This window comes from Haliaeetus albicilla, chromosome 5 (assembly GCF_947461875.1).
Source record: "Haliaeetus albicilla chromosome 5, bHalAlb1.1, whole genome shotgun sequence".
Taxonomy (NCBI): Eukaryota; Metazoa; Chordata; class Aves; order Accipitriformes; family Accipitridae; genus Haliaeetus; species Haliaeetus albicilla.
The window spans coordinates 25,164,255-25,186,740 of record NC_091487.1 but is presented as its reverse complement, the minus strand read 5'-3'; the positions used below and the strand labels follow the sequence as shown (position 1 = coordinate 25,186,740).

At 55.6% G+C, this 22,486-nt stretch overlaps 1 protein-coding gene across 2 annotated transcripts; it reads right to left on the bottom strand.

Annotated features, from left to right (window-relative positions):
- Nucleotides 1-555: 555 nt before the first annotated feature.
- Nucleotides 556-22,045, bottom strand: ISM2 (isthmin 2). 2 transcript variants are annotated; one of them, XM_069783772.1, is made up of 6 exons: nucleotides 21,273-22,045; nucleotides 6,236-6,496; nucleotides 5,386-5,740; nucleotides 4,389-4,529; nucleotides 3,793-3,864; nucleotides 556-3,270 (listed from the first exon to the last, which is right to left on the bottom strand). In XM_069783772.1, exons 1-6 carry the CDS (start codon nucleotides 21,408-21,410, stop codon nucleotides 2,753-2,755), a joined length of 1,485 nt encoding a protein of 494 aa, XP_069639873.1. In that variant the 5' UTR covers nucleotides 21,411-22,045; the 3' UTR covers nucleotides 556-2,752. The 2 variants fall into 2 exon arrangements, with proteins under 2 accessions (XP_069639873.1, XP_069639872.1); XM_069783771.1 differs by having other exon boundaries at nucleotides 3,793-3,870; nucleotides 21,273-22,041.
- Nucleotides 22,046-22,486: the final 441 nt, after the last annotated feature.

Sequence of the window (22,486 nt, the reverse complement as noted above, 5' to 3'; positions counted from 1 at the left end):
TCAACAAGCTTTTGGGGGGGGGCGGTTCTCAATGCAAGAAATTTTTCTACTTGCCCTTGGATGAGAATTCTGTTTATTACAGAAATTATAGTTTCTTTTTGGGGCGTTAGACTGGTTGACGTACCTAGTATAAAGAGCAGGAGGGTGCAAATCCTGGGTAACAGTCCTTGTTACAAAAGCACTTCCCCATAAAGCAGCCAGTCTAACAAACAAATTGGCTGAGCTATTGAAAGTCTCCTTCAAGAAAGGCTGTTTGCAGAGGTCCTGCTTCCATGCATGGGTCTAATACTGGAGACTAGGCACATTTAATGGGAGGTTGTTTCAAAGAAGTCTGTGCACTAATGGTAAATAAGCTCCTCTGACAGTCTGCTGAAATTAATGATGATATATGATATGGGAGAGGAAATATGAATTTGCTCTACCAAATGACAGAAGATAACAAGCTCATTCTTTCATGGCCTTGGCTGCTCAATTTGTCTGCTTCCCATACAAATGCCTCCATGTCTGTTGCTGAGCCTCCCTGCACACATCCCAGGCTCCCAGAACCAAGCACACATCCCAGGCTCCCAGAACCAAGCCACCAGATCACTGCCACCCAAACTTGACCACCTCTTTTTGACCTACCTCTTTACCAGAAACAAGTGAGCAAATGACCATTTGGGCTAGGGAACATGTAATGGTCATGAAAATTTACCAGGATCTGGTCTCCATCCATGCTTATTTGGTTGTGTCTTCCTTCTCACCCTTTACATAACACTGGTCATCTCAGACTGCATGCCTGTTGGGAAATTGATGGTGTCTACATAGTTTTGATAGCACCCATGACTGGAGTCTAGGGATACCAGTGTGGAATAGTAGTTAAATCAGAATAATTCAGTGATAACTTCATTAATACTTTTGTTTTACCAGCAATGAAGGCTTAGGTACTGATGACCAAGGATGCAATATTCTATCAGTAACCAAGGCAAAGGGATCAACATACACTCAACATATACAAGACACTCCTAGAAAGACTTCCCAAAGAGCTATCAGACCATGGATGTTCACTGGCCTTGGAGAAAGCTCCTGCAAGAAGGACAGACCTAGAACAGGACAGTCAACCACGGACCTCTGCATCCAGACAGATGCTTTTTTGTCCAACAGTGTCCTGCAGAAAAGCATGGAGTAGCCAACAGCCTTGGATGAAACCTCTAGTCTAGAAATGACTCCATTCTTCTTTACATGTGCTTGACTTGCTCTTTTATTTCCTCTGATGCATAAAATCTGCTAAATAAAACTGTGAACAGTTTCTGCCAGGTTTCACGACTGAACGTCCAGGGATAAAGGTGCTCAGCCTAGTTTCTCTGTGGGAAACTGTGGAGCTCCCAAAATATGCTGGGAGAAACTGCCATGGATCTATGAAAAGCTGAATAAAACCCAGGCAAGACCAAAGCACCAATGGAGACCATCATGATCCATGATCTGCAGACACCAGGTATTGACATTATTAGCATGTGTGTGTCTTCCTCCTTTGGAGCCACACTTGCTCACCTGGCCAGGCAGAGAGCCTGAGGAGTGCAGGGTGCGCCCACGACTCGCTTCCTCTGGGCTGCCTCTCGCTGGGGACTTGGGCAGATACAGCATGGAGCAGGGCCCAAGGCCAGCGGCAGACCAGAGAGGGGCAACGCTGGGTGCTCCCAGCAGCACCTGACTTGTTCCCAATCCCATGGAGAACTTGGCTCAGTGCTTTTTGCTCCTCTCCAGCAACGGCACGAGCAGCAGCCAAGCTGCCTCCTGCCCCCAGCAGGGCTGTGGGTGGGAAAAGCAGGACCTTCTGCTGAGCTGTGTCATGGGTACTCCCGAGCACTGAAACCCACTGCGGGGGCTGCCGGGGAGCTGAGGCCTGGAGGCAGGGGGGTGGTGGGACTTGCATGGGTGCTGCCACCCCGCTCCCCCAAGCACTGAGGCAGATGGGCTGAAATGCACACAGGTGGTGTCCCCCTCATGCTGACCTCCTCTGAGGTCCACCCATGTCTGGCTTTGGCACTCAGTGTTCCCTTTCACAGCCAAAACCACACTGGCAAGGTAATCTTGCCAAGGGAGCCCAGGTGAGCCAGTCTCCTCCTGCCCCACATACGTCCTGGACCCATGAAGCCCTGCTAAGCCTCTCCCTGCTCCTTCCCAACCGTGCATGCAAAAACCCGAGAAGAGGGGAGGCCCCACTCTACACATGGCTGGGACAGCCCTGCCCCTCCCTAGGAGGAGCCCCCCCCCAGTTTCAGAAGTAGACCAGTGTGTGCCAGGTCAGGTGTACAGGCAAAAGCAGGCAGCTCTGCCTGCAGCAGGCCAGCTCCTCAGATGCGGCGTGAAGCCAGCAGGAGCTGAGGCCATTTCGCCCTGCAGACGCTCAGCTTTCAGGTTGCATTGAAAGATTGTAGAGAACAAAAGCAGACGGGAGCAGGCCCCTGTTCCCTTTATGCCTCCCATCCCCTGCGGCTCACCGCGCCAGCCCAGGCATCCCGGGGTTCGGGACCACACCGGGTGGCACGGCACCACCCCGGGTGGCACGGCAGGGATGGCACCGCGATAACCTCCAGCGCCCTCGGAAACCCGAGGGGAGCCAAGGTGCCCTTCTGAAGGGACGAGACGGATGGCGCATCCTCCCCGCTCTGCCCGGTGCCAGCGAGAAGCCCATGAGCAGGGCCGGGGCTTTGCCAGGCTGGGCCAGGGTGGGAGCCGGCGGTGGCCGTGGCTCCTGTGAGCACGGCTGCGGCTAGTACTCCTTGGCCTCCTGCAGCTGGGAGAGGTACTCCTCCTCGGCGGGGTTGTCAGCACACCGTCGCCCGTTATTGGGGGGCCGGACGGCGTGGTAGCGGCTCCAGTCGCCCTTGCAGAGGATCCAGGGCAGCATGTCCACCTTGTAGTGCAGCTCCGGGGAGAACTCGGTGCTGATGAGGTTGGGGACGCCGGCCCCCTTGCCGCGGGTGATGAGGCGGGTGTGCTCGTCGTAGCAACAGTGCTGGGCAGCCAGGGTGGTGCTGTCGAGGGAGAGCATGGAGCGCAGGCAGAAGCGCGCCGTCGGCTTGTAGATGTCCAGGCGCTCCTTGGGGCCGCTGGCGTCCCGCCATCGGAAGCTCTTGCCCTGCTGCTCATCCCGCAGGTTGACAGCGCTGTAGACGGCCTCCAGCGGGTAGGAGCAGGGGCAGCTGGGCAGGTCCGTCAGCACCTTGCTCAGGTACTTGGTGAGGAAGTCGCTCTTGCAGTTCAGCCACTTCTCACAGCTGTCCACCTCTGGGGGAGGAGGGCACCGAAAGGGTGAGGGCATGCGCAGCCCGCACCCCACTTTACCCAGCTGCCTTTTGCCTGCAGCCTCGCCAGCACCACCAGCGGAGCCTGCAACCGCCAGGCAGGAGCAGCCAGGCTCCTGGGATGAGCTGGAGCCAGGCTCCATCCCCGAAGCAGTACAGAGGGAAGGGGTTTCATGCTGGGGCAGAGCTGCCCTTGCAGGGGCTCTGCCTGGGGCCCCCCATCACTACAGGGGCCAGGCTGGCAGCATCCCCCCATGGGAGAGGGCACGCGGCAGGCTGGCCTCAGCCACTGCACTGCAAAGCAGGACAGTGGTGTACCAGGCCTGTGGGAGGAACTGGGTTTCCCAGCATGACTGCCAAAGCCTGCACGTGGCAGTGGTTTGGGTGACTTAGGTGTGGACACTAGATGCGGGAGCCCTCGGCAGAGCCCTCCCCACCAGCCAGCTACACCTCCCGTGGGGTCTGGCACCGAAGCCCCCAGTGCAAGGCAGAAGCAGAGGCTGACCTGAGTTGAACAGCTCTGTGGTGTTGTCACTTTTGAAAGGCGTCTCCTCTGTGGGGAAGACCATTTCCCCCTCTGCTCCTTGAGAGGGGAGAAAAAAACCCACAGAGCCAGGTTGAACACTAGAAAGAGTGGTGGGCTTTTTTCCTCTGTAAGGGCACCAGACACCATTCCTCTTCCACCCCCTCTCCCACCACTGCTTTGGCAACACAGCCTTGTGCCTGGAAGGAAGGGCCAGCAGCAAGACACACAGGACAGACCCGCCCAAGGCTGTGGCTCATGCAAATCCCAGTGGATGGAGCTGGGTCTCAATGTGCCTCAGGAGAGGATTTCAAGCTCCCAGTGTAAGAGAGGTGCAAGGAGTTGCCCACCAAGCTGGACACCAGCTCTACCACTCTTGGGCACCATGTAACTGCCTGGGGAGCCATGAAGCCCCATCAGAGCTTCTTCAGAGAAACAAAGCCCTGTGGTCATTAGCCCAGATCACATTAAACATAACTAGTTCTTGAAGCATGAGCAATGCCCAGCCTGCAGCGTTGGGAGACCAGCCCACACCAGGGTCGGACAGTGCCCAAGCACTGGTATGGCTGAGGGCTCACCAGGGCAGCGTGGCAGGTCGCAGGTCCTCGACTCCGTCGCTGTGCAGGCGTAGCCACAGGACCGGGTCCTCTTCTGGTTCCCACTGCCACAGCTGATGCTGCAAGGGGACCACGGGCTCCACTCCTCCTCATCTTCATAGTCTGTGCATGGCAGGGGAGAGGTAGAGAATGGTGGACCTCAGCAAAGCCTCAGCAGAAGGGAAGCCAGCAGCCACCCAGGACCTCCCACAGCTCTGGTCTGTCCCTCGGATGTACTTTATAGGGATGCAGGGCCGGTGCTGCCCGGGGCACATGGAGGTGCCCAGCCATGTGATGCCAAGCTGGCCAACCCTGTCCTCACTTGCAAGCCCAGGGAAGCCGTCTCCAAGCAAAGGCTCTCGTTCTCACAGCTTTGCTCATGGTTGTACCAACCCAGACAGGCATCGCTGCCCATCCCCATCCTCACCAAACCTGCCCAGTGCACTGGCCGTGATGCTGAAGTATCATGTGTTAGCAAAGGATGACTGGTTTTGGGCTCATGGCCGGGAAGCTGCAGGAGGGAGCTGCTGTGGTGCCCTGGCCTGTCCGCCCGCCAGCACCTGCCGTCTAACCCTCTGCAGCTCCTCTCCTGGGGAGCACCCAGATCTGTGGCAAAGGCTTCCGGCACTGGTGCCGCTGCAGGGACCTGCATTAATGGCAGCAGCACTTGCCATTAAACATTTACACCCTATTTCTCCTCTGAGCATGTCTTCACTAGAGTCCACGCTCCAGTCTGATTACATGCAAGGTCAATTCCCGCTGAGACGCTGGCATGTCTGACTGCTGGCAGCACCAACTGGGTGCTAGCCTTGCTCCTTGGCATGCTTGCTTATTTTTTAAGTACGAGCTGCGCACCAGTGTGCTGTGATCCCTGGTGCAGGGCTGCTCCCTCTGCAGTGAGACAGGGCTGTGGGTCAGGCAGGGGAGGGGAGGGCCGTGCCAGTCTGCGGGGCAGCTGCACACGCCCAGGAGGACTTACCATAATTATATTTTTCCTTAAAGATCCAATTCTTCTGCCCAGGCCACTGCTGGTCCCAGTCACCACCCACCCCACTGAGCATGGACTCCTCCTCCTCATACTCTGCTGTGTAATCTTCCTCCTCCTCCTCCTCTTCCTCCTCCCTGTCCCCTACATCCAAGTTGTCATCCTCTTCCTCCTCCGCATCCTCCTCCTCCTCCTCCTCAGTGGGGTTGGTGTATTCCCAGAAGAGGGGCCAGAAGAGGTCCTTGTGGGACAACCACTCAGAGGATGTCAGGGACCAGTCATTGCTTGTCTCCTTCAACAAGTCCATCTCCATCTCAGCCTGAGGATCATCCACCACTTCAATGGTCACCTGGAGGCCAGATATGAGGCAGGGCAGTGAGCTGGGGCACAGCCCTGGGACAGACCTACCAGCCCATGCCCCTGCCCAAGAGGCCAGAGATGCTTTGGGCTGCAGGACCAGGCCATGAGCGCAAAAGGTCTCGCCTTATCCAGAGGGACTGAAACCAGGACACAGGGGCAGAGTCGGAGGCACAGGGGGGCTGGTGGTCACCCACAGGGACCAACACCACCCTCGGAAATTGAGAGGTCACCCTCATAGGAGTGTTTGCTCATGCTCTACGGAGAGGGGCTGTGGGGGGCAGGGAAAGGGCCATGAGCAAGTTCCCCTGGCAAGGAGCCTGTCTGTGCCAGTTATGTGCATCTGGTAGTTACCAAGAAGATCGATGGCAGCAGCCACACGGACCCCACTCACGAGATCTTTCCTCTTAGGGAATCAAATGAGGCTGGGGAGCACATGCAGCACTCGCCCACATCCCCCTGCGGCCCGCCCAGACCTGCTTCCCACCTGGATGTTGGGGTTCTGGGCACTCAGGTCCACGTTGGCCAGCCCTGGCAAGCTCTGCAGGTCCAGCACGAAGGGCAGGCTCTCCTCCCGGCCAGCACCGCCGGGCTGGGGCACTGCTGGGATCCTGGCAGCCGGCTGAGCCACCCCACGGCGCCTGTGCCGCCGCGGGCCAGCCTGCCCGCTCCGCCTCAGCCCCCGCGCCTTGCCGGATGGCGGCAGCTCCTCGTTCCCCGCCGAACGGGAGTCGGATGAGGCAGAGACCTGGAGAGGGAAGAGGTGGTGAGGACATCTCCTGAAGGTGGCTGTGTGGGGAGCAAACCACTGCCCAGTAAAGGAGAGTCTGGTCTCCTCCACCAAAAGGTTCTTCCACCCCATCTTATTGCAGGATCAAGGCAGTAATTAACATGTTAATTAATCAAGTTAATACCCAGTGGCCTCTGCTGTGCCAGGGCTTGGCCCCACTGCACCTGAACAACCTACAGGTAGACTCAGGCTGGTGCTTCCCATCCCCATGACCACTCTCTCTGCACCCCTCTGCTGTCCCACTGCCCATCTTGCCTGGCTTTCCACTTCTCGCTCTCCCTTTTTGGCCATTGCTTGGTCCCTGGAGACGGGTAACGGCAAGGGCTGTTTCTGCTCACAGTTACCAGAGCTCACGTTTAATAATTTTATATGTTTATATTAAAAGTTTATAACAAGGGCTTTATGACAAAGGGGAAAACCTCACCTAAATAAGTTGTTCTTTGGTGTAGGTATTAGGGCAGGTGACTTCAAGCAACACAGGTTTAACTGAGATTTCGGATGCTGCCCAAAGGCTACCACAAGGAGGGAAAGAAACTGCTGGTAGATATAACCCAGCTACCTTTATCTCCCTGGGAAAGGGAAGATGCCCAGCCGAATAGGACAACAAAACTTACTTGCCAGCGCTGCCAATGGCTCTAACCATGGCTGCTGCTGCGGTGGCACGTGGCGCTTTGGGGCCAGCCCTGCCCAGGAGGTGCAGGGGGAGCAGGCAGGGACCCTTGCCAGGGCAGCAGTGCCAGCCAGCCGGCAATGCGGGGAGGCGGCCAACGAACCCTGCCAAATGGCTGGGCTCACGCCGAATTCCCACGTTCCTCGTCCCCGCACTCAGCGCGCGCTGGCATGAAAGAGTGCGAGTCAAGGGCCAGCAGGCTCCAGTGCGCCCGAGAAACCGGAGATGGGAACAACTGGCAAAGCCCCCCCGCAGCATGGGCTGTCCCTGGGAAGGTCTGCAGAGCCCTGCAGCTCGAGGCTGGGAGCAGAGGTGCCCAAACCCCCAGCATCTCCGCCAGCGGCTGCCTATTTCTGGCTGCCCAGCTGAAACCCCCTTTTGTTCCCAAGCTCTCGCCCTTCACGCCAGCCCGGCCAAGAGCCGTGGGATTAACGAAGAGAGCGGCATGCCCCCTCCCTACAGAGGGATGCAGAGAGGCATTTCTACCTGCAATTAGAGCCAGATGGTTCAGGGAAGGACTCCCCTCCCTTTCATCCTGATCACTGGAGCACTTCAAAGGCAGCTGGAGCCTGGCCAGGCTCTCATGAGCGCACACAGCCTGTCCCCAGCCCTGTGCCCGCACATCAAAGCCCTCGACCCCCCAGTCCCTGGGGGAGGGAAAAGAGCAGCAGGGACGCTGCTGGTCCCTTGGCTGCTGCCCAGAGCGGGCTGGACGAGGGGAAAGGCTGGTGACAGACTTCACCGGATGGGCCCAGAGGAGAGAGGGCTGCGGGGAGGAGGGAGCCTGTGCTGCTTGGCGAGGTGTGTTTGGGGCTTACCCCTCTCCCTGGCCAGGAGGGCTCCTGTGACACTGCTGGCAGCAAACATGGGCACAGACAGACCCCTCTGCCTGCACCTTCCCCACCCAGCTCCCTCTGCCCTCATCCAAAACCGCAACGGTTTTGGGAAGGACCCATGGGAAGGATGCCCAGAGCTCTGCTCCAGCCTGTCTCCCGGTGTCTCAGCCCCTTGCCAGGTCTCCTCTTGTGCCCAGAGACTCCCTGGGAGGCAGCAAGGAGGAGTCCAGGTGGAGCAGAAACAGCAAGGGGGGGCTGAGCAGGCAAACCTGGCCATGGCCCCATGCTGGCCACATGATACCACCTGCCGGTGCTGGGTTTGCTGCCAGCTGCGCGTGCCCAGCGCAACCCCTGCACAAGGGGCTGCCAACAGCCCTGCGAGGCTGGCGCTCCTCCCTAATTTACAATGAGCTTTTCAGGGCTGGGTAAGCTCATTTCACAGACGACCCAAATTTAATACACATGGAAAGCAAGGTCTCCTCTAGCAACAAGATCCAAGCTCACCCAAGGACATCAGAGCAAGTGAGCCAGGAACAGACTCCAAGTCTCCAAACTTACACTCAGTGCCTAATTCAGATTTTACGCCCAAACAAGCTCAAGAAATTCAGAGTACTGTTCCCACAGGGAAAATGTAAAACTGCCCCAGGGGAACTGGCTGTGGGAGTGTCACTCTGTTCGCCCTGAGCTCCCTCGGCTCCTAAATCCTCCGGAGGCACAAAGACCCTGGGGGTGTCTGCCCTGGATGGCCCAGGGTCCTTCAGCAACGGTCACTGCGCTCTACCACCCAACCCTTCCCTCCTGCTAATGTCTGCATCACTCCAAGGCTTTGCTGGGTCAAAATTTCTCCCTGCATCAAAAGACGTCCCTCCTGAGCAAGGTCCTGCTCACTGCCCTGCCCCAGCCAATCAAGCCATGGATTTTAGCAAGGTCTTATGAGGCCCAGTGTTCTCTCCAGGTCAGAGCATCCATGGCACCATGATCCTGACGGGCAGATGTGTCTTCTCCGTGTCACCAAGGGGCTCCTGCCAGCCACACAGGCAGCTGCCCTCAAGGATCGCACTCCTGCCACGTGACACACCCTCTCCTCTGCCCTGCCTAGAGAACAGCTGGATAAAGCCATCAAGCCGGGAGCTAAGCCACTGCAGTGCATCAGCTAGGGGAAGAGAAGAGCTGGCCTGCGCAGAGTGAAAACTCTACTCCCCCGCTCTCCACGGAGCGCAGGAGAAAAAGGCTGCAAACCGTCACAGAGCTCGTTGTCAGCAGCTCCCTTCTCCTGCTGCTGCCAGGGAAGGACACTTGCCACCACACCGCAGAAGCAGAGCGCGCAGTGCCGGGAAGCCATCAATATCTCACAGCCGAGCTCCAGCCTTTTCCTGTGACCAGACAGCACCAAAGGAAAAAGCCAAAGGGGAAATTGCTGCAGCTCCTCCTGCATACACTTGGGATATCCTGCCTCGCTGGGAATAAGGGCTTCCAGGGCAGGAACCCGAGGGAAACTCTGGGACAGCACTTGGGAAAAAGCATGCACTTTTCATTTGTGAAGACCATGTTTAGACTGAAGGCTATAAGCGGGATCACACCCACCTCCCTACCAGCCCAGGAGCCCTTCCCACATAATCCAGGCTCTCCCGCATGTAGGACTGACCACCTAAAGACCTTGGGGCACAAGCTCAGCAAAGATGTTAGGAAAGGGAAGGAACTCGTCAGCAATTCACCCCACTGTTGTGCCTACTTTGTACATAACATGGGCGACAGGGTGTATGGAAAAGGTGTGGGGAAAGGCCACACATCATTTCTCTAAAGACCGATGTTTTCCCGTTTCTAGTCCACACACCTCTATTAAAATTGCTTGGAAATCTGAAGATGGTGAAGAGAGCAGCTGCAAAACCATGTCAAGGGATGAAAAGACTTTTCCAGTGAAAGACTTGTACAATTCAATTTGTTATGTTAAAAAGAGAAAGCAATTACTTGATTTCCCAGTTCTTTAAGGCAATAAGTCATCAGGAACCAGAGACTCTCTAATCCAGAACAGAAACACATAATAGGAACCAACACATCCGAGGCAAAGCCAGACAAATTCAACTGAGGAATAAGGATCATGCTTTTAACATCGTAGGTGATTAACCACAGGAACAAGCTAACAAGGAAAGTGGCAGTATCTCTTGTAGAGACAGTCAAACCCATGTCACTGGGCTCAACACATATGTACCGCATCTGTGCTAGGGAAGAAATTCAAGGATCTAGTGATTTCTTCTGGTCTTAAAATCTGTGATTTTGCTATAAACTTCTCTAAGACTCTGAATTGAACCTGGGTTAAGAAAGCAAACGACTGCTGTTCACATGCTGCAGATCTTACATAAAAATTATTAGAGATGTGACATCTCAGATCCTACAGCAGTTTAAAACCTGAAAACATCAACAGACTAGTCCCTGTGCTGTACTGTCCTTTGGCAACCAGGGACACCACTGTGCTGCCACCACAACCACAGGTACTTGTCCCTCCAGCACATTTCTCAGCTTCTCCGTAGGCAGTGCTCTTTGTAACTATATACATTGCTAAGCAGACCTGCTCTTTATCACGGGGTTAAACCCAAGCCAAGTACACTTGAGATAACTCCCAGGGGCAAAGCACTGCTGGAGCCTGTGCATCAGCGGTGTGGAACAAGCAAGTCCCTGCCATAGGACAAGCTCAGAAGACGCAGCTTCCACCCACCCCTATCCGAGCCAATTAGCGAGTACATAAACTCGTTCAGCTTGAAGCAAAGAAACCTGTGCACACGGGAGTCAGATCAGAGGCAACGTTCAGGCTGTGTTTTGGGTTTGTTAACACTGCAGTGAAGAAAATGATGTATTTGCTAAAGGCCGGTATCGCACTGGGCTATAATTATGAGGAATGGGGGTTTTTGTTGCTTAATCATTACTGCTTGTGTTAGGCTTCCTTTGAACAGTTTTACCACACTGTACTGAAAAAAGAACCCAGCAGAGGAACTATTGATCTTTCTCCCAAATAGACCTGAGTCTACACAAGCATCTTCCTACTCTTTCCCCCAAGCTCTCTGCAAAATTATTTTAAAATCTGTCCTGCAGTTTGTTGCAAACTTGCCCACTTACAAATTAGCCAAGTACAAAATAGAAATCAGAACATTTTTTTTTCTTTTTACCATAAAACTTTTCCTTCCATATTCACCTAAATGAGCTGCAAAGATCTGGAGAGAGCTTTCAAAAAAAATTCATCTTCGGACTGAAACCAGGCAGGAACAACTCCAGAGCAGGGTTTTATTGTAAAGCTATGGAAGCAGAGGGATGCTGGTTGGTTGCTTCAGAAGGAAGCCCAGCCTGTCTGGGGGCAGGTCTGAGACTGTAGTTTGTGGAAAGGCTCAGGACAGTTTTCGCTGGTGGGAATGGGAAAAAGGGCAGGTTCTTCCAGTGCTAACAAGTAACACTGTTAAGTCTCTTTAAAATAAAGGAAAGTTGAACAGCAGGGTCATCAACAGGAACAAATGTAGTGTGCTATGCTGCCTCCGTCCCATAGTACTGAGCATGCTCTCTCCTTCATGACCCCACCACAGACACTGCTCAAAGAAAGGGCTTTTTTAGCCCAGCCAGCTGAGACCGTGTTAGCCTCCCGAGGGCTGTAGTTTGATCCTGCTGGCTCATAACCCATCCATCAGCACATTACCCATCCACGGGCAGTCTTTCAGCCAGATGGAAAATGCACTGGATGCACATCAGGCAAGTGACCTCTGCTACCCACCAGCTCATCACCTGCTTAACAGATTTCCCAGAACTGCACCAAAGCACAGCGTGCTTCTAGAGGTGTCAAGAGCTGGGTGGGTACCTACAAGAAAATGGGGAAGACAAAGATGTCACCCAGTGCCTGTTACTGTGTGTAAGACCTCCTGAGCCACAATCCCAATGATCAGACACAGCACCTTTAGACTTATAGGCAAGTGGTTTAGCAGGAGCCATCACTCAGGGTTTTGATAGGTGAGCTCTGGAAGATCTGCCAGAGGTAATTTAAGGCAGTGGACACCTCCAGCTGCCTCCCTCTTCTTCTGCCCTGGGTTACATTCCTGCCCACAAAGTGGCTGTGGCACAAGTGGCACATGATCTTCCAACTGCTCTACTCACTGGTCCACATCAGGGTCAACTCGCACTTGAGTGCCATTTTTGTTTGTTTTTTAAATAAAGACACAAGCATCTCCCTTTAGGTTTTGGGAGAGGTCTGCAAGTGCTCGTGGAACAGACAAGGCACTTGGTTATCACGCTTGCGTGGGCAGATCCTGTTTATGACAGACCAGCAGGAGCCAGCAGCAAACTGTGGGCTGTGCAGATAATTATTGTGCCCTCATGATTATAATTTTCATGCAGTTACCAAAATACTTTAGTTCATATGGAATCACTCTCTTTTCCAATTAGCTTCAGCCCAACTGTCTTGAGTAAGGAGCTGCAGGAGGCAGCATCAAAGGCTTCCTCATGTCTCATTTGTTTTCATGTCTCACAATTGCGACAACTGTAATCTCAAAACTCTTTCCAAGGTTGGTGACTCGGTTGCCCCTGAGGCAGAGCCAGCCCTGGAGCAGAAGACACCACAACACAGAGAAGCAGCAGCATGCAGCACCGCGAGGGGCAAGGACACGACATAGTTGACTTTGTGCAAGACTGAAAACAGGGCGGTTGGCCAGGCTGCTGTCAGTGCTCCTTACTGAGCTTCCCTGTTGGCACAGCCTGGCCCCGCAACTGGCTCTCCTGCAGGCGTGCTGATGAGTAACTTCCCCATGGCATCCTCAGCCAACTCCCCAGGTCACTTGTGACACAAGGCAGACAAGTAGGAGCCTGGTGGCTTTTCACCTCTCGCCATGCCTGGCTGTTGCCCTCCTCAGTGTCACAGGCAGGTACTTCTCTACCATAAGTATCTTGTCCCTCTTTAACACAGAGACTAATGCTGTAAAACCCCCATTTTGCAGACTAAGAAAATGACGTGCCCCAGGTCTCTCAGGCAGCCTGCAGCAAGGCCAGGAATAGACACAGGTCTCCCATGTTGTACTTGGAGAAGGCTCTCAGGAAGGCTCACCACAGCTCAGTTTCTCCTCCCCACCTGCCCCCCAGGAGGGACTGCCCTGCCTCCTACACAGATGGGCCACACAGGCCTTGCAGTGGAGAAGCTGGGGCATCTGGTTAGCACCACTGACATGTCTCAGCACAGTAGCCAGGGCTGTCCTCACACCAGAGACTCTGCCTAAGTGCCGACCCTTGACAGGTGGTGCCTGCAGTGAGGAACCCAGCCGGTGGCAAGGCACCCTTACCTGAGGAGGAAGATACCCTTGAGACCTCTGCTGCAGCGAGACCAGCTGGGAGCTGCTCAGATAGAGCACAGCAGTGGGTATAGGAGCAGGGACTATGCAGAGAGGTCCCTCAGAGAGGTAAACAGACACACATCCATACCCTCTGGTGCTCTCTGGCAAATGCTCCTGCTAGGGCACGTGTTTTCTGTTAACATAGTTGAGCTGTAATACGCATAAGCTCTTAATGCATTGGACTGAGTTGCTGTTAACTTGTTCCAGCTCTATACCCCATGTGCTTCAGTAACCATTAACTTGTTCCAGCTAATGATCCACATTTGTTAGCCTGCACACTGTAACCCTCCGACGGCTCCCGCTGCTGCTTCCTTCCCTGCCTCAGCCCAGGCAAAACTGCAAAAGGAAAAAACCCCAAATATAGCAAAGCAAGTGCAGAAACAGGAGGGACCAGACCAACCCCAGCCTCCCCTCGCCCCCCCCCCCCAGCCTGCTAGAGGAGGTTGCAGTGAGGGGGGGACACAGGGCAGGTGGGAGTGCAGGGGGTACCCACTCCCCTTGTCCCACGCAGGGTGCACAGGCTGCCCCCCACACCCCACAGGCAGAGGGGCAGGGAAGGCAGCCGATCAAACAAATGCAAATCCATCAGGGATCCCTTCAACAACAGACAAAATGGGCACCTGAGATGGGCTAGGAACATCTCCACAGCCTGCACAGGAAGGGATCCAGGCAGGGATGCTGCATCTCGGCTTTCCGAAAGGGCAAAGCTGGGGTGACGTGCAGCCAGCAGCCCCTGCCCCAGGTGTTTGGCTGCAGCTCCCCAGCCCAGGGGTGAGCACAGCTCCTCTCCCCAGTCCAGTGGCAGGATTTAATGACTCTGTCATGTCAGTGTGGAGTGGAGAAAAGGTCTTGGCGTAGGGAAACCTTCCTCTCTGGCTCCAGTCTGTGTCATTCATAATTCAACTGTTCATATGCTTTTCCAGGAAAAAATAATCACAAAAAAATAATTACTTTTTTTCCCCCCACCAGATGGAAGCATGAGGCTTGTAGGGCTGCAGAGTCAAGTCCAAAGTTAGAGGAAAGCTAGGGCACATCCAAATTGGGAGCCCCACTTCCCCAGCATCTTAGTCCCCAGCTGAGCCCTCCTCTTCCTTTTGGCCAGTCAATTCCTAGTGGGACCTCTGCTGCAACCCCAGGACTGGTCCCCAGGGTGGGCACAGACATGCAATAGCCAAGCTGTATTCCCAGGTGCGGGGGAAGCCAAGCCAACCCTGAGATGCCCACAGCAACTCTGGGCAGCCCTGCATCTCCTCCATCGGAGGCATGAGGGGGGCCACCCTGTGGATGCTCCCCAGGAGAGAAGAACTAGATGGTCCCCTAAGGGGGATCTTCAATTTTTAAGGAGCAGCCAGCTTAACCATGTAATGCAACCGCAGTGCCCCCAGAGGGGAGGGGGTGCGGGTGAACAGTGGATGTGAAGACATCCGTGCAACACCTTGTCTTGCTGGAGGTGCTCCATGGCGCTGCACCGCTGGCCTCCCCTGGGATTTTGGCTGCTGCGGGAGCAGATGCAGGTGAAGGGGAGGGCAGGGAGGGCAGCAGTGGCGAGCACCAAAGTGGTGGGGAAGAGAAGACATCCCAGGGAGACGAAGAGGTGCTGCCCTCCGCTGGTGGGACACCTCCTGCAGCACCTCCCGGCCATGCCACAAATACTATTCCCTCGCCCGGCGAGCGCCTCGGGGCTCAGCTGCCAGGAGAGAGCCCGGGCTGGCTTGCTCGCCCCCAGGCTCAAGCTGCTGGGGCTGGGATGGGGAACGGCTCACCTGAAGGGCACCGTACCCATGCCATGCGCCAGCCTCCCACTGCGCCCTACATGATGGAGGCTCCCTTGGCTGGGGACGTGTTCCCAGCCATGCCTTGCATCTCAAGTCCTGCGCGCTCGATAAGGCCCTGGCAGGCCGGGCCAACCAGCAGCTCTTAATCCAAGATAAACCCATGCCTCACCACCTCTTCCCTCTGTGTACCAGCGCTTCCTGGCCGTCTGCAGGCAGGTCCCCACCTCGCACCCCTCCAACGGCACCTGGGACCAGCAGAAGGCAGCAATTTACTGCATTGTGTTCCCTTTGAAGCTGTATCCTTCCCCAGGAGACTAAACCAACCTGCAGCCCCCTGCACTGGTGCCCTTCACACCAAGAGCCACCTGGGACTCAGAGGCGGGTAGGTCACCATCTTTTTGGTGTCTTTGTCTCATTAGTACTGAGATGATTTATATCTCAGAACAGCTTCTCAGACAAGCCCCAGGAGCCCCTACACACAGGGAACATGCAGAAACTGAACTGCTTAGAAACAACACCATGCAGGCTGACTTTTACAGCTGGCCACATAAAAGCATCCAACAGCCCAATGAAGGTTCCCTGCAAAAATGTTCTATCAAAAAGAAGTCCTTGCGCTTTTGCAAGCTTGTGTCTGGAACAGAAATATTTTCACACTGAAACATGGCTGCGATCTCTTCCCTGCTTCTTGGCTACAAGCTCTGGTATTTTATACAAAAACCAAGCTTCTGGCTGACAACATTTGCTTTGGAGGAGCTGGACGGCACGGGCTACCTTGGTGTCGTCACTGTAGCTCAGATTCTCCTCAGGCTTCCCTATGGGAAGTGTCCGGGCATCTTGTTTTGGGGATTATTCTGAGTGCAAGAATATTTATTGATACTATGGAAAACAGAAGATCCCTGGCTTGCACTTCCTACCCCTAAGACCCTGACAAGAGGAAAGCAGGAATTAATCCCCAGCACACTCCCTCCACACCGTCACTGGGCTTGGAGGGACCACAGATGGAGGCAGGATGAGTCCCCCAGCCCGTCTGTCTTTAAGGAGAAGGTCTGCAAGAGCCGGACACTTTGGGCAACTCGGAGAGAGGGCTGGGCAATGCCCCGTGGAGCGATTTATGCCTAATCTCTTCCCCTTACATGTGCCTTTTACAGGAACCCCTTTGATTGTAACAATGGGAACGCAGCAGACCTATTTGTGCAGTGAAAAGGGAAGAAGCCCCCTTGTCGGGCAGCTTCCCTACACCCAGCTCCCCTTTGTTTCTGCTCCTGCCTCAGCCCCAGGGCGGGAGGGTTTTCAACTGTGTTGACTAAGATAATTTGGCACTCTCAAAAGGAAATTTGCTACAAAGGGCGAAGCACCTCCCCGTGCACAAAGAGCCCCTTTCAGAGCGGAAGGATGCTTCAGTGCACGTTTTGTACCCACAAATCCGACCTCCGCCAAGGACAAAGCCAGGGACAAGAACGCTTAATTGCTGAAGAAATGAAAAGGTAAAAAGCACATCCGCAAGCAAAATGACTCTGCTACTGACACAGCCCGCAGTGGCCGCGGGGATCTGGCTGTGCAGGCAGCCAGCACCGACCCGGCCGCCCACTTGCACCCCGGCTGAGCCCTCCCGACGGGGTGGCAGAGCGGCGAGGTACCCCCACGCAGGGCAGACATGGGTGACAAGGCGAACTGGAGATCTGCAGCAGGGCGAGACGGCTCTGGGGACAGCGAGATCCTTTTCGCGGCCAGACAGCCCTGGGGGAGTCGAGAGGGACCAAGAGCTGGGGGGAGGCACATGGGAGGCTCCCGCAGACCTCCATGCCTGCGCAGGCAGGAGCCGCTCTGGGCTCCTGCCAGCCCATCACCCCACTGGTGTCCCCAGGCAGCGTGTCTAGGCTACGTGAGGACTCCCAAAAGACAGGGCTACCCCGACTTGCAGTCTCCTGACAAACTCCACTCAAGCCCAGCTGATGTTTCCCTTTAACACTTTTTATCTAGTACAGCCACGCCACGTCGCCTTGAAGTTCCTTTACTCTGTTTGCTGGTATCTCCAGCCAGGCGTCGCGTCACTGCTATACAATTTCATTCTTAAGCACTCCTCTGCTCTCAGACTCCCTACGCACAGGGCAGGTCGATTTAAATCAAGACTGCTACCGATGATTTTGAACAAGCAAGCAAAACACCTTGCTGTAGACCTTCAGTTTCAAACCTAGTTTCCCATCGCTACTCTCACTGCCTGATGTAATCAGTAAATAATACATACTGTTGTTATTTGTTTCCTTATTTCTCAGGGGCCAGGAGCCAGTCATACCAGGTGTTGTACAAACCCACTGATTCGCAGCCAGCTACAGCCCTCATGCTACGCTTGGTATTTCATTTGTTGCCCTCCGTTATCTCTTACTGCAGGCGCCAGATTTGCTTTGCTCGTAGCCTCAGACCAGGGGAACTCCAACAGCAAGCTCCAGCCTGGATTCTCACCCTGCCCCTGTCCCAGCCCTGCAGTAACACCCCCGGGTGCCTCAGGGAGCTCGCTGCTGTTGCTTTTGGCACACTCTCTCAGAGCTGTTCCCTCCAGCGAAGCAGCACCCACCAAGCCCACCAGAGCTGGGCTGGGCAGCTTGGACCCTCCATAAAACACTGTTGGCTTGCTCTGCTGCACCCCATCACAGCCAGGATGCTCACTACCAACACCCCCATCACCGTTACCGCTGGTACTATTATTTCTATGCACAGTTATTGAAGCAGTTGTGTTGGTTCATACAGATGTAATCACTTCTAATGTTTATATTTCTAGCGTGTTAGAGCTTTAGCTATTTTCGATTTACTAGAAGAGCACTGGAACCAATTGGTATCAGTCGGAAAGAATCCAAATATCTATTAACAATGCTCAAAGCCAATATTTTGAAATCCAGTGAGTTTATCGAAACATATTTTGCATTTAAGCCCCCTGGCTTCCTAAATAAACAAACCATTAAGCAATGTGATGAGCCGTCCCTTGTCTCCACAAGGGACACAAGCTTCTCCAAGTGTTCAGTCACCCAAATCTGAAGAGCTGCTGGTGTGGGTCAGTGCTTGGACCTGCCACATTTCTGCCCACATTAGAGTGTGATGCATCCAACCTGCAAAAGCACTTTCCAAAAACCCTGCTGTACACCTGCCTGCTGCTTCAGAGCCCACCTGACTTCCCACACATCACCAAAAAGCCTCCAAATGAGCAGGTGTCTTCTCTTGTTAGATTTCAGTCACGGTTTGGAAAGAAAGTATTCTGCCTTTTCAACTTCCAGTCAAATAGGCTTAAGAAAGAGAAAATATTCTTGCTACATCTGTTGCTTCTGCTGGACTCAGTGTAACTCAGGCAAAGCTTTTCTGCACAGTATCACAGCTGAGAAAATGTAAATCCAAGTGCTTGCTCCTTTGGTAATGGCTGGAAGTAATGGATCCTGACTGAGGTACAGGACTTTGGGACATACCGGTAAGGTTATCACCCAAAGATAAAGCATGTGTTCCGTCCATCCTTCCTGCAATTATAAAACTTTCTAACTCAAAAATTTACTGAAAACCTTAATGGTTTTAATTCTTCTAAATTATTTCAGTATAGAAGTGCAAGTCTGAGGCTCAGCACATATTATAAAAATTCCCATTTGATTCTGAACCAAGGAAAAATGTTTGCTTTAAATAAAGATGTTAAATTAAAATAAATCCAAGTTATGTAATTGTTTAATGGTTTTGATTGTCTGTCTGCTCTGCTCCGACATTTCTATTTTTCTCCTCCTGGCCCCCTTCATTCTACCCACATCTGTAGGGCATTACCCAGTGTAACCAATACTCCAGCTGTGGCTGCCCTGCTGCCATAGAGACAGGACCTATCAGCGCTGCAACAGGAACCATCTGTGTGTATGACCCAAAATCACTCTGGATTTTTTTTTTTTTAACCACCATACCGCTGTGCTGTGCTCTCCGCTTTAGTTCAGCCGGGCATGACTACTCCAAATTCTCCCCCACATGCACCAGAAACAGAGGATTTCCTCCCAAAACACAGCTAGAAAACACATGCCTGTACATGCTTTCTCCCCGCCGTGTGAATTGTGCAGCCAGTACCCCGAGGGATGCAAGAGTATGCACAGGAGCACCAACAGAACCCCCCCCAGAGGAATCCATTCTTCATCTTCCTCCTTGCTCCTAACCTTACCTCCACCCTCAAACCTTTGCCTATAAACTTCTTGTATGTTTGTATTTCTGCAAGAAGCAAAGATCCCCGGGACAGAGGCTGCGCTGTGCAAGTGCCGTATGTGATCTTTGGCTGGCCACACAACGGTCCCCATTCACAACCATTCAAAACTGGGACTGACAGCAGCTCGCCCTGCTTCCCGATGTATTTTAGACATCAGATTAAAAGAAGCCTGAGATTGCGCTGCAGGGTCCTGCAGTGAGGACCTGCACAGCTTCCTAATGTGCAGTTTGTCCCTATCTTATGCCCCCTGCCACAGGGCTGCAATACTTTCCCAGATTTCAAGTGTAAATCCCTACTCCCTCTGCAGCCAGAGCCCAAGCACACTCTGCCTGGCATTCGTCTGGCGCGCAAACCGGCATCTACTTCTACGCTTGAAGTTTCACAAGTGAAGTACAGCACCAACATCGTATTACCAGCGCTATAGCACGTAACATCCCCAGCAGTCCTCTTTGCATCTGCTTGGTCCACACTCCAGTCAAAACCATTACTAGGCTCGACTGGTGGTACTTGGCTGGATGCAGCCCATGCCCTTTCTTGCCTGTTGGCCAGGCTTTCCATGTGGCAGACTCCTTCTTCACACTTGTTCCCTGGATTTCATGCTAGAATGGAGTTTAGTGCATCTGACAGGAGCTGCCAGCATGATTCCTCCACAGATCAGCACCATGTGTTGGCAATAACTAGCAGTAAGGTATATTCCCATCACTCGACATCTCCTCTGCCAGTCTGACTGACAGTGCAGATCAAACCTGCTGCTTCCCAAAATGCTGTGCATCGCCAGCAAGGGCTGAGCTGCTCTTACCCTGTCCTGCTCAGCCTCCTCCCATCGCCACTTTTCCCACTTATTCCTGTCATCCACTTTTAGCAGTAGCATTCTTCAAGAGGGTATTTTTTTAAACACAGCTCTGCTGCCCGAACCACTTTTTCTCCAGAGAACAGTTTCCAAGATGGAAACAGCTTGTTTTAACCATTCAGTTGTCTGTCTGTCTTATTCAAACCCTTCTCCCCGCGCTCCTGCTAGTTTATTTCTTCCCCATTCCCTTCCTGTTACCCCCATCAGGTCCCACCGTTGGTTCCCAGTCTGCCCGGTCCCTCACTGCCCGCTGAAGCTTCGCCTTCCACGATCCGCGCTCCGAAGCCAGCGCTGGCCAGGATCCGGCTCGCAGAAGAGCGAGAGGTACAGCCCCGGGACCACCCCCCCCGCCCCGGCCTGTGGGGGTCCCGAGGCCGCCTGCCCGGGGGATGCTGCCGGGGCGAGAACGGAGCACGACCACTCTGCAGTCTGCCCCAGGATCGTCGCAGCGGGAAGGAGAGATGGTGGCTGAAGTCCGTCACGTCTGGTTTTTGCAGTAGCGGAGTCGTGGAGTTCCTGGCGAGCCCCCAGCCTTGCTCATTTCACCGCCGGTCGGGTTGCGGCCGGACGCCGCGCTCCTCCGAGGGCTCTTGCCCCCTGGAGGCAACGGGTCTTCCCCCGCGCTGCGTCGCGGCACTCGGCCCCCATCTCCTAGCACCGAAACCGGCCCCTTTCCCGCAGCCTCCGTGCAACGCAAAGGCCCGAGGCTGCCCGAAAATCCCCAGGGCCGGGAAAGGGCTCTGCCCCTCAGCGAGCGAAGAGGCAGCCAGCCCCGACGCGGGGAGGCACGAAGCCCTGCTTCTCCCTGCCGCCGCTTTTCCTCCCGGGGCTGCGGGCGGCCTGCCCGCGGGGACACGTGTTAGGTGCTGCTCCCTCCGGGGGTGCACCACCGCCTCCGAGGGAGCCCCGATGGCCGCCCGGCTGGCCGGCCGCCCCCCTCAGCCTTGCCGGGCACGGGAGAGGGCGCGGAGGCTGAGGAGGGCTGGCTCCAGCACCCTCCCAGCTCTCCATCCTTCCCCAAAGGCTGCCTTACCTCCGCCAGCTTGGAGCTCCTCTCCCTCGGGCTGCCGCTGCGCTGTCTCCTCACGGGCAGCCCTCTCACCGCAGCCAGGAAAGTTGTCAGGAAGACGAAGCCGAGGACGAGCACGACTTTCCCTCTCATCAGAGGCATCTCTCCCTCCCTCTCGCCCCACCTCGCACGCCCAGGGCAGGCGGCCCGGCAGCACGCCTGCCCGCAACGCTACAACCCCCGTCCTTCCTCGAGAGAGCGAGAGGAGCAGGGAAAATTTTAAAAAAGAATAAAATATAAAGAATCGCTGACGGGAAGTGCAGTCCCCCGCGGGTGCGTGCAGAGGCCGGGGCAGGGTCCGCCGGCCCGGGCCGCTCCGCTCCCCTCTGATCTCTCTTGCAGTTTGCCGAGCACGTTTCGGTGTCGCTGCTCCCCCGGGCCCGCCTGCCGGTGCCACTGATGCTGAAGGGTAACTCTGAAAAGCTTCACAAGTGTGTGCGGGGCGGGGGGGGTAGAGGGCTTCGCCTCCCCACCCCCCTTCCTAATCCTTTCGGCAATCTGATTTCTTTTCCTCCTCTTCTCCTCCCCCCCGCCCAGTCGCGCCCCGGTGCTGCCGCCGCTCTTCAGGCAACGCCGGGCACCGGAGGGCGGGCTGGCGGGCGCTCCCCGCCGCTCACCGGGGAGCTGCTCCTTCTCGCACGAAGCGCGGTCAAGCCCCTCCCGGGCGAGCGGCGCGGCAGCCGGCCCCGGGCACGGCCCCGCCGCGCCCCTGCCCCGCTCGGGGGCTGCCGGCGCTGCCAGACCTCCCCCCCCGCTCCCCCTGGGCGCTGCCCCCTCCGGGGCGCCGCCGGCCGCTCCTCCCCTCCCGGCAGCTGCATGGCCCGGGCGGCCGCGACCCCCTCCAGCCGGCGGTGCCCCGCGGGGCGCTGCCCCTCCGGCGGGGCCAGCCCGGCCCGGCCCGGGGCTCTTTTGTTCCGCTGCCGGGCGGCGGCTCGCCTCGCCTCGCCTCGGCGGCGCCGGCGCCGGCCTTGCACAAGCCCCGCGGCACCGGACGCTTCCCTCCGGGGGAGCCCCGCCGCAGCGCCGGGGCAGCGCCCTCCCGGCAAGGCGAGGCGAGGCGGGGCGGCCGCGGGCGCCGGCGGCTCCGGCCCGGCCGCATGAGGCGGGGAGGATGGAGGCGCCCTGGACGGAGGGGCGGGAGCCGGGCCGCGGCCGCGGGGGGGGCGAGCTCAGCCGCA